An 11,529-nucleotide genomic window follows, 5' to 3' on the forward strand; every position below is an offset into this window, starting at 1 on the left:
CTAGAGGAAAAGACAACATACATCTCATCAAAATATCGAACGAATACCAAATTCACATGACTACTAATAGCAAGACTTCACCCATGTCCTCAGGAACAAACGTAACTACTCACAAAGCATATTCATGTTCATAATCAGAGAAGTAATAATATGCATAAAGGATCTGAACATATGATCTTCCACCAAGTAAACCAAATAGCATCAACTACAAGGAGTAATCAACACTACTAGCAACCCACAGGTACCAATTTGTGGTTTTGATACAAGATTGGATACAAGAGATGAACTAGGGTTTTGAGAGGAGATGGTGCTGGTGAAGATGTTGATGGAGATTGCCCCCCTCCCGATGAGAGGATCGTTGGTGATGACGTTGGTGATGATTTCCCCCTCCCGAAGGGAAGTGTCCCCGGCAGAACAGCTCCGCCAGAGCCCTAGATTGATTCCGCCAAGGTTTCGCCTCATGGCGGCGGAGTTTCGTCCCATAAGCTTGCCCCTAATTTTTTCCAGGGTAATTGTGATGATATAGCAGAAGATGGACGCCGGAGACCCACCAGGGGGCGCGCCCTATAGAGGGGGGGCGCCCCCCTATCTCCTGGACAGGGTGTGGGCCCCCTGGCCTATTTCTTTCGCTCATAAATTCTTATTAAATCCAAAAGGTTGTTTCGTGGAGTCTCAGGACTTTTAAAGTTGTGCAAAATAGGTTTGCAACATTTGCTCCTTTTCCGGCCAGAATTCCAGCTGCCGGCATTCCCCCTCTTCATGGTAAACCTTGTAAAATAAGAGAGAATAGCCTTAAGTATTGAGATACTAGATGACTCGTTGCGCCAATGGCGCAAAGGCCGAGAGGGAGCCAAGTATTGTGAGAATATTTAGACACCCAAGTCAAAAACCAAATGTGGCCAACACTCTCGCATCCTCTGCTTGGAAGCCGCCTTTTCTCACCGAATCTAACATAGATACATGATTCTTCAAGAGCAAATTTCAGAGAAAATATAAAACATGAAAGGCTTTAAGTTGTACTATTGAGACCATACCATCATATCTTCATTTAGTTTCTTTGGAAACCTAAAGGTCTAAGAGGATGGTACATGTGAGAAGCTGTGAATCCACAAAAAAAACTAAACTAACTTCCAGACAAATATTTCAAGTTTGGAAGCCACAAAGAAGCAACCCAGATCTCTCGTTATAGTGCTTGTACATGTCCTTAATCCTGCATCCACAGCCCATAATTTTTTAACACCTTAATCCACGAAATCCAACTGAAGGAAATCATGGCAGAAACATGCGTCGTGGCTTACGACTCCGAGAAGGACTTCTTGGCATTCTTGTGCAGGTTGGACATAGCAATCCTCGCTGCGAGCTGCAGAAGAACCACACAGGCACCTACCTTCACCTTGCCCTTGGGGAGGAGGGGGGCAACACTTGCAGCGCCGCGACAAGGCTTGCTCCGAGTGTAATCATCAACACTTTCCATTATTCAACCGGTAATTAGATGGATAGAACTGAACACTTGACTCAAGACCAATGGTGCTTGCCTTGTATGTTGAGTAACCTGCGCTTGAAGGCCGACCTATTGCATAATAGCATCCAGAAGCACTTTTGTTGGAATCTTAACGTTTTCCATCATGGCGTACTGGTGACAGAGAGAAAGAATGTAAGCAATTGTTGGAGCTAGGCTACAAATTGATTATTATGAACCGTACAAATTTGCCACTAAGGTAACACTATATATAGTCCTTAACCAAATGGAAAAGAAAAAAAGAATGGGAAAACTTGCCTGCATTAGTATGTAGTTGAACAAACGGTATCTCCAAAATTGGCATCGTAAACGGCAAAGATCATGATCAGAAGATGATGAATGATCGTTTGTTGAACTTTAGTCTGGTACATAGCAGTGTCAATGTCATGGCCAGATCTTCTCTCAAGTAAGGGAAATCCATGTCTTACTTTATTACTTTATAACTTAGTGCATCCTCTTCCAATGTCAGAAGATGATGAACTGAGACATGATGTTGTATATGGATAAATAAAAACAAATCAGCTTGTATATACATATAATCTTCTTAATAAAGAATTGCAATAGTTAAACATTAACAAATAAAATTATCTGAACCCATAGTGCCGTGAATAATATGTAAAATTATTGCATTTTTAACTACCAAATCGACCTGCATGACCTATAAAATTCCTTCCGATGTGGCAAAGTGGTTAGTCTAGTATGCGTACGACATTTGTGTTTAAAGAAAACAATGGGCAAAACTAATCTACTTAACTAAGTTCCAAAATATAAACACTGAAATAGAAGCAAGAGCACAAAGAACTGAAAATCACTGATCTGAATACTGATATCCTGGTAAACATTGAACGACACAACTGAAGTTTCTTCTCCTCTACATTTAATAAAATAGACGAATGTAGATAGGTGCACTGGGTGAAGTGTGTAACCTATAGTGGCAATGCGAGATACGGTCGGCATGAGAAATTAAGAGTCCATTCATCTTGCGCAAAATCTTTTTTCTTTTTCTTCTCTCTAATGATTCCCAACCTTTAGCTATACTAAGCAAAACATATCTTAAATTTTTGAATCGGTATGTTCATTGGAAGGAACGAAAAACATCTACTACCGAATATTATTAGAGTTAGTCTCACCAAGTTCAGAACTACTAAATGGCAATGGAAATTATCGATACAATTTTTTTACAAAGCAACATGATGTGCCAGGAAAGCTAAAAGGGGTATTTCACAGAGAATAAATAATGTAAAGACAACGTCGGAGGGAGCTACTGGGTGGGACACTTAAAACTGAAATATATACACCATCTTTAGAAGGCACTCTTGAGTACGGATTTGCAACAATCAATTCATTAACGAAAGGTTGAACCATCTAAAGGCATACGGAAAAAGAAAACTAACATGTCCAGAGTTCCTCCGTTGTGTGTGTGTGCTTGACAGCCTCGTGTGTAGTCTTGCTCTTGGATAAATATGATTCCAGCAATCAATCGCAGAACAGGATTGCTTCCTATAGCTAAATCAATCAGCCATTCCTTCAGGCTGGAGATCGCACCTTCCTTCAAAGTTGCACAAAGTAATGAATATAAGCATTTCAGTATATCAAAGAAATCTGGGGAAAAACTAACTGGAGTGACACATATCAGCACTCATTTTCTTATTTTTACCTACATGAATAAAATGTTGGTGTGGCATGCAACAAATAAGTAAACCATTTCAATCAAGTGAAATACATTGCAAGTATATTATCATTTTCTTCAATGGAACTCTGGTAGCTACACCCAAGCTTTCACTTTCCTGGAATGAGTAATTACCTTTGATAGGATCAATTACCAATGATCCTTCCAGCCTACACACCCCAAATATAAAGCATGCTTGTTTGGGTAGCTCCCTCTCAGGCATTAGCTTTGCCAATATATGAGATATCTCAATTTTTTTGCTGCGATGGCAAGAATACATATTTAGATGTCACATCCCTGCAAATTAACAAACCTCATTGACTCATTCTGACGGCAACGGAGCTTGCTGGAAACAGGGTTAGTAGCTGGAGGAATATGATGCGGGGAGAAACACACCAGGGAGGCCACCGGAAGACCGGAGTATGGAATTTAGTACAATTCAACAATCAAGTTTGAAGTACTGATCAGTGAATTAACCTTGCAGCTGTGTGAACGTACACAATCAAATCGAAATTAATAACAGAAATATTAGAGTTCAAGATGGGATTTGAGCTGCCCTAAGTAAACCTCTCTCCACACATGCATTCTTCATGTACAAAACTGCTTGTATATCAAGTATGAACGTACTAACCGTACAATTGAATTAAACAGAAATTTCTCAGCATATGGATCATATTTAGAATTGAATGGGCTTGCTCCTTCAGAACATGCATCTCTCTCCCTCTCCTTTTATCCCTCTCTTCAAGTGATTTATGCAGGTCAAACTAAATTCTATATAGCAGGTGAGAGAACATGATCATGAATTCAAACTTAATATACTACTATGTATTATCCATAGCACAAACTAAATTTATGGAAACTCCAAAAATGTAGAAAACATAGAAAATAAGCACCTATATGCGTTAGAAATATGTTACACGAGGTTTGAGGGATGGAATTAGGAGGGTTTGCATGTGAGCAAATCAGAACATGTTTCTTTTTACAGCAGTCTTAGTTTCTAATCCCTGATGAAATTTGATGGAAATGGTGATCAGTTAAGTAATGGTTTTGGCAAGGAAGGCTTGCACTCGTCTTCCAAGCATGTACTGGACGCGAGAAAAAAGAGGTGACATGAGGGCACCTTGGTCAGAGGGGGCGCCACCATGGTTGCAGCGGTGTTCAGCTCCATGTCGTCAAGCAGCGGTGAAGATTGGTGGGGTTGGGATGGAGCGTCATTGGTCGAGGAGTCGACACTGGAGCGCAGCTACATCCCCCGAGGAGGCCGACCAAGTCCAGGAACCAGGCCTAGGGTTTGCACGCGACAGCATCTACAGCCCAAATGGAAAGAACAGATCAGGCATAGAAATGCATGAAAATATATTAGATAACCAATGGCAGCACATATAGTTAGAGTTGAAATGTTATCTGTCAAATTTGTAATCCTGAATACCTCCGGTGAGTCTGACAATTTCCAGTTACACTGAATCTCTTCAAAACTTGTTCTCTTTCCTGGAACATTTAAATCTCGTTAATTGGCTGAAAAGATAGAACAACATGATGATGCAAAAGACCAAAATAGAACATTTTCTGAAGAAGAAATGGTAATGTGGTTCAATTTCCAGAAGAAACATGGAGATTGCAAGGCTGGTTTGAAGAAACTAAGGCTCAATGATCTATGGAACTTTAATGATGGTGAAGAATCTAAACTGAAATAGCATACCATACACACAAACAATCACAAAGAGATCATTTACCAATGTCATGTATTTACCAGTAACCACAAATCATGAAATCAATGTCAGAGCAAGGCCAAAATTTTCACAAGCTAGGGAAATAATACTCTTCACCAAAACCTTGCCATAACTTATTCCTCGTATTTCTTTCTAAGAGCTACACATTGCAAATTCAAAGAAATTTTAGAGAAATAAAAGAAAGGTTCGTGAAAGGGAGGAGTGGGCAGGTATATGAGAAATGAGCACTTGCAGGCATATTCTTACTCCGTGAGAATTTCTACCAAGCCCTTCAACATCTGGTCGACCATGACCGCCTGAGTTTGGAACACCGTGTCAGGTTACTGTGCTCTGACCCCGTGACCTGCCAGAAGGCGACGCCACCAAAGTCAAGCACTGCCTACCAGAACACCAAAATTATAATGTGAAAATTATAATGTGAGATGACAGGACAGGAGACCAAAAAATAGAATCATGATAAGTAGTGAAGTACCTAATATCTGTAAAAATCCATCACTTCAAAATAAGATCATGATAAGTAGTTCACAGTAAAAGTTAGACCCTTTCAAACAAAAGATCAGGTTTTTAACGAAAGACTATCCCTTCATATCTTTGCAATGTCCCCTGAAAATAGGAAATAGAGAATGTGAGTTATTGTCAATTCATATCGGCAACATACAACGCCAGTGAAACCAATGAAGAAGATCAATTGCCCTTTACAAGCTCTGTAATCCAAAAACATTATCACAAGATGGACTAACTTGTGGTTGGTGGCATCGACGCCGGTGAAGCATGAAAGGAAGCAATAGCCATATCAACATGTCTAGTTAAAAGCAGCAGACCTAATTATGCACAGTATTTCCTTGAAGCATCACATCCTTACAATTAATCTTCATATAGAGTTATTTTCTGTAGTAAGCCAGAATATGCACCTCTCTTCTTGCATCTGTATCTACCACCTCTCGATCGACCATCAACCAAAATTGGTAAAGAAAAAAGGTAGATTGAGCACATTGCACACCAAGAAACATAAACTAAAGTGTGGACTGAGCATAAAAATCAAAAAACAGGCAGGAAAGAGTTACCTTCCTGAGATAGCAGTTGAGTACCACACAAAAGGCCACCTCTTTAAACAAAAGAAAGATGCACACACATCAGCATCTTCCCGGTCGTCGGGGGAGAGAGAAGGGAACATGCAGCTCGAGATGGAGCGACGCCGGTCGCCTCCGGGTGCGGCGGCTCTAGCAAGATGGGAAGAGCGGAGGGAGGCGGCAGCAACACATCCAAGTAGAAATCCAGGGAATGCCAAAGGCAGAATAGACAAGCTCCAAAATCGATCTGGCTAGTCCAGGCACGACAGGGGAATGGGCCGCTGCAATCAAAGTTATATGCAAGATTCAGGAACAGATTACTTCGTTGTCGCTGACTCAGAACTGAACTAAGCTAGGCATACCTGCTAGATTCAGGAACAGATTACTTCGTTGCCGCTGACTCAGAACTGAAGTAAGCTAGGCACCCGAGCACCGCGCTAGTCTGCTAGAATCCAACGGGTATGCCAACAAATATCCTCGTTTGATATGCCAACAAAGATCACAAGGGGATGTTGTCAAAACCAACACATCAACACACATCGCTTTCAGTAGGCAAAAATTGAGCAAGGGAGTGTTAAGGAACCCAACCTTGATGGCTAATGGCATGGAGGACCCAAGAACCAACCGAGAAGGAAAGAGAGAATGAGTAACATATCAGCTTATAGACATTTCATCAAACATGCCAGGAGCATCGTACCGAAGAACACCTCACCTTCTTATGACAACAATGAGCAGCGGTAGAATGCAAGGAGCAATAGCAAACCGAAAATGAGAGCAGCCCCGTCAATCCTGCAAGAGGAAAGGAAACAGGAGAAAGGAAAAGTGAGGAATCAAATCGCACAAGGTAATAAGAACGAGAAAGCGGGGCCAGTTTCATGAAAGAGAATGCAACGCCGCCGCTGCTGCTCCCATCCACCCAATTAATGATTGACGAACCCACAACAACAATTATAGAAAATCAATTATATTATTATAACCAGGTCCATTGAGGCAACATATCTAAACATACAGGGGACAAACATATCAACATGGCTAAATATTCTCCTAAAAAGCATGAATAAACAAAGCAAGAAGACGATCCATCGAGCACGACATATCTAAACATAACATCCATCTACTGTATCAAGCAAACTGTTACCAAAAACATGTAGGAAAGAGTTATCTTCGGATTCTCAACCTCTCCAGCCAGCGTACTGATTCAATCCCAATAGTTGAGGTTCCAAAACAGAGTGTTTAGATACTGGCCCCAATTCACATTATGCAGGTCCATTTCAAGCCATCTTAAAGGTTCAATATGTGGAATTCCTATCAATCAAGATAAGACTATGATGTAATAGACTGCCGTAAAACTAATGATTTGCAGCATATGATAAACAACCTTTTGTACTATATAGTGTACATTAAAAAAATCCTATCTTGATAACCATGATAGCAGAAAGATCTAAGTATCCCTGCAAACAACTATTCTGCTATTTTTTCTTCTTGTTGGCATAATCAGGCACTACAACAACTATCCAGATTTAAAAATGTCCAATTCCAGACTCTTTTTTATGTGGTATTGCTAGTTCTTGTGTATCCCAATAACTTTCCAAAATCAACACTAATAAGCTTTTGAATGATTAGTGATTTGCCTAAGAGTAAAAGCGCACAAGTATATTCATTAACTGCCCTCGTACTACCTGCAAACTGCGCTTTGGGTTCGGAACCGCCCTGCATCTGGGCGCTCGCGCAACCATGGTCGTGGATCCCGCAGCCGTCGTGGCGTTGAGGAGCCCGAGCAGGAAGCCCACAGGGGTGCTTGGTCTTGGATCCGGCCGTCCGCTTGTCAATCTAGGGGACATGGCGATGGCGATGGCCTGCACCTGCACGCCCGCCATGGTGCTCATTCTTAGCAAACAAAGACTAACAAAACCTTGAAACTTTGCTGATGGAAACCAAACAAGAGAAGCACAGTGCATGAACCATAAAAGCCAACACCATAGGCAGGTACATCATGCAAGGCAATAAAACCTGACATCAGAAACCAAACTTATGAACTGGACCCAAGACCACCCAGTAGAAAATCACTATAAATAGAACAATGGAACAACAACAATACCCCGCGCCAACTAAAGAGAACACACAGATTCTAGAAGCATTGAGTACAGGAACGCTAGGTTAGGGGCGACATTGGCTGCGCACGGAAATTATTAATAGGCGGGTCTGCGGTGGATGAGCGTGTGCAAGTGAGGGCTCTCTCCAAATAAGCTGTAGCAGCAACAAGAACCACATCATTCCCACAATTCCTATAGACAACAGCACACTCATAGTTGTAATCTCTAACTACAAAGCCATACAAGCCCTGCAAAATTTGATTGCCTGAAGGGCAGCCTGCTCGTACGTATCCACGAAACACAGACATGCAGGGCTCCCAAAAAACTTTCTCTGCGGCAACACTAAAACATGGCCATCCCCATCAACCTCACACAGATAACCAGGAGGAGGAAGCTCATAATGTGCCGCCACAGTCTCCAGAATCGGCACAATGAAAGGCACTATAGTAGGATCCCTGGGATCCCGGGCATGCGAAGCAATATAAAAATCGTAAGCAGAAATGCAACACACACAGTTAGTACGAAGCAGAAGACTGAAACTTAAAGGAGTGCAAGAAAACAAAGAACAAGGAAATCAAACCTTCGCCAAACACAAGCGAGGAGATTACAGGAGACAACATGCGAGGTTTCAGGTAAACCGAACCGCAGGAGATCCTTCGGCGAGCACGAGCGAGGAGATTGGTTGACCGGGCAGCCAAACGTCACAGAGCGAGACCTACATCACATATAAAAGAGAATGAACGTAAGCAAATATGCACTAATTTACAGACTTGCTTCTCAGAGAGCAGCCTCTTGCAATATCTTTGTTCCTCACAAACAAATATATGAAGACAAACAATGGTAGACTGTAGACAAACTAAGCAGGCCAGGACAGGATGAGGATGACTGCATGCCGCACTTGGTGCAGATGCAAATATCTGTTAGAATTATGATACTTTTCACTTGAATCAGTATAAAAAGTGTCAAATATATAATTATATATTTTAGAAGGTTCTTGAACATATTAACATTATGGTAATTCTCAACCCTTGCCACTCAAAATGACCTGTACTTTGTGTGCACACTCAGCACACTGCTAGTAAAAGAACAATATCCATTGCAATGCCACTGTGAGAAAGAAAAAATAGAATACTTTATTATGACTAAGTGTAGCAAACCTGATGATTATGAAAGGATATAATTATTGGCCTTACCAAATTCGACTGGTATTATCTAAAAGTTCTTTTCTCCTGAAAGAAAGTGAACTTTCACTCATGTGAATCCTTACATGCTTCAGGTTTGCTAATTTAATCAGAGCAAATTGATGAGCTTATGGTGTAACTGTATGTATGTACTGAACAAAAAGAAAAGCAAATTATCGAGCTACTTGCACGTCTAAAATTGACAGGAACACAAACAAAGCTTTTTTGGATTGAATCTAAGAACATCTAGCATGCTATTATATTGGCAAATAGGCAATAATTTAGACCATGGCATGATTAGGTTCGACTGATATTGATGTTTTAGTTCATACCTTGGCAGGTCACAGAAAAATATTGACGGCGTAAACTTTATTCAGACCATATAGGTTCAAGTAAACATTGTCTATTCAGAACAGAGGCATCCATATGTCACCTGCAACAAAATAAGAACGCAAACAGTAGACTCGTCAGAGATGATAATCAAATCAAACTTAGTGATAGCGAGGTAAAAATAAAATACGCGACCATATACTTAACAGGAGACAATCCTAACCTGGTCAAATATCCAACACTACGCCCTTCCTCCTTGCTTGTTTCATCACTTCCTACTCCAAAAAAGAAATAGAACATTGTTTCATAAGATTTTATATGAAGATATAGAAGTGGGGAGGAACAAAATCTACAGTAGCCATAGACAGCAGGAAACTAAAAACGAGAATTAAATTAGAGAAGAAGGGGATTAGAGGAAGGAACGGTGGGAGGTGCAACCAGAAAAGATGGGGAATGAGAGGCCCGTGGGAGTGAGCAACGCCGGCGCCATGGCCGGTCCAAGCCGAGCCGCCTCCCTCGCTGGCATATCTCCTCCCCGTCCTCTCTGGTCGGCGATGCCCCGCGCATCCGCCACTCCTCTCCAACTGCTCCATCCGACCGAGCTCTAGACTGAAGACAAGGAAGATCTGTTAGGTCGGGACGCCACCATGGAAGGAGCCCGTGGCAGGAGGATGGAGGCGCTGCCGGGTTGGGAAGGAGGTGGTGTCGAGGGATTGGGGCGCCGCCGGAAGGAGGCGTAGCAGGGAGGAGGCACCGCCGGGTGAGGGAGGAGGTGGTGCAGGAGATGGCGCAGGGGGTGGACGGACCTGCCGTTGGTGGAGGCCATCCGCGACGACCTCCGGCCTCACTGCTCCTCCCCCCATCGGCAGCCTCCCTTACTCCTCCACCCATCCCGCCTTCCATGGCGACGACCTTCCCCCGATCTGAGAATAAGGAAGAGGAGAGAAAGAGGCGACCAAGTTAGAGGAGAGGAAGAGGCCAGGTGGACGACGGCGCGCTGGTGCCAGTGCCGCTGCGGATCTGGACGTCGCTCCGCTCGATCTGGGGCCTCCCCTCCCCATCACTTCCCTTCCCTTCCTTTGGAGAGGAAGGAAGGTGAGGGTGGAGCGGCGGCGCTGGAGGGAGAGGAGGCCGCCGGAATTTGGGTTGGATGGTTGGGAGTCGAGGCAGAGGAGAGAGGAGCGGTGGTGGTTGGGGGTCGCGGAGAGGAGAGCAGCGGCTAGGGTTCGTGCACGTGGGGAGCGTTTCTTTCACTGTCACTCGCTGCCCGCTCGATTCGCTGGAGGAGAAACCGGACTGGTGTGGGGCCTGCACGTGGAGCGTGGTGCGTGGTTTTTTCGCTCGCTTGGTGCGCTGCGCCCCCACACGGGGGCGCGGTGCGGTGGTCTTTTTCGCCTCGCGTGGTGCCAGGCTCTCGAGGCATCGGTTGTGCCTAGCACTTCTTGAGGCTTTATATGTTAGATAATGTGTAATAACAGCTCATAATGTAATACATATTGATATAAAAGCATGATGCAAAATGGACGTATCAAATGACATCAGTCACTCCTAAATCCTTCATCTCAAAACAGCGAGATAGAAAATCCTTGACCTCCTTAATAACATTTAGATTTGTTCCTAAAATCAGTATGTCATCAACATACAAGCAAAGCATAACTCCCTCGTCCCCACCATGGCGAGATTACACACATTTGCCAGCTTCGTTCACAACAAATCCTGCAGCTGTTAAAGTTCTTTCGAACTTCTCATGCCACGATTTGGGTGCTTGCTTGAGTCCATACAAATACTTCAGCAACTTGCACACTTTCCCTTCCTGACCATCTATTACAAACCCATCTGGTTGTTCCATATAAATTTCCTCGTCCAACTCTTCATTTAGGAAAGCAGTCTTAGGGTTGCTATGACTAGGCGTCACCTCATCAGTTTTGCCTATGTGT

At 43.0% G+C, this 11,529-nt stretch overlaps 1 protein-coding gene and 1 long non-coding RNA gene across 22 annotated transcripts; both read right to left on the reverse strand.

The window, feature by feature from the left end:
- Positions 1-857: 857 nt before the first annotated feature.
- Positions 858-1,630, reverse strand: LOC119275082. The gene is made up of 2 exons (XR_005135479.1): positions 1,299-1,630; positions 858-1,210 (listed from the first exon to the last, which is right to left on the reverse strand). It is a non-coding gene; the product is annotated as an uncharacterized LOC119275082 (long non-coding RNA).
- Positions 1,631-1,777: 147 nt separating this feature from the next.
- LOC119275080 lies at positions 1,778-10,877 on the reverse strand. Of its 21 annotated transcripts, none has more exons than XR_005135461.1 (18): positions 10,399-10,860; positions 10,031-10,201; positions 9,816-9,867; positions 9,595-9,695; positions 8,662-8,796; positions 7,668-7,850; positions 7,166-7,293; positions 6,701-6,777; positions 6,351-6,584; positions 5,659-6,269; positions 5,391-5,521; positions 5,165-5,297; positions 4,618-4,676; positions 4,309-4,495; positions 3,585-3,672; positions 3,324-3,485; positions 2,914-3,068; positions 1,782-1,999 (listed from the first exon to the last, which is right to left on the reverse strand). XR_005135461.1 is itself a non-coding variant. In XM_037555864.1 (5 exons), exons 2-5 carry the CDS (start codon positions 10,116-10,118, stop codon positions 8,311-8,313), a joined length of 501 nt encoding a protein of 166 aa, XP_037411761.1. In that variant the 5' UTR covers positions 10,119-10,201; positions 10,399-10,877; the 3' UTR covers positions 8,045-8,310. The 21 variants fall into 21 exon arrangements, 2 of the variants coding, with proteins under 2 accessions (XP_037411761.1, XP_037411760.1); XR_005135476.1 differs by lacking the exon at positions 7,166-7,293 and having other exon boundaries at positions 5,781-5,849; positions 5,983-6,269; positions 10,399-10,858; XR_005135466.1 differs by lacking the exon at positions 7,166-7,293 and having other exon boundaries at positions 5,659-5,849; positions 5,983-6,269; positions 10,399-10,858.
- Between the last annotated feature and the right edge of the window lie 652 nt (positions 10,878-11,529).

Source organism: Triticum dicoccoides, chromosome 3B (assembly GCF_002162155.2).
Source record: "Triticum dicoccoides isolate Atlit2015 ecotype Zavitan chromosome 3B, WEW_v2.0, whole genome shotgun sequence".
Lineage (NCBI taxonomy): Eukaryota > Viridiplantae > Streptophyta > Magnoliopsida > Poales > Poaceae > Triticum > Triticum dicoccoides.

Bases quoted from the DNA above. Each gene is read 5' to 3' on its own strand.
- LOC119275080 (XM_037555863.1), bottom strand. From the start codon at position 10,495: ATGGAAGGCGGGATGGGTGGAGGAGTAAGGGAGGCTGCCGATGGGGGG. The intron at 9,868-10,398 runs GTCCGTCCACCC...TTTTTGGAGTAG, and splicing joins ATGGCCTCCACCAACGGCAG to GAAGTGATGAAACAAGCAAG. The intron at 8,537-8,661 runs GTTTGATTTCCT...CCGGGATCCCAG, and splicing joins CTCGCTTGTGTTTGGCGAAG to GGATCCTACTATAGTGCCTT.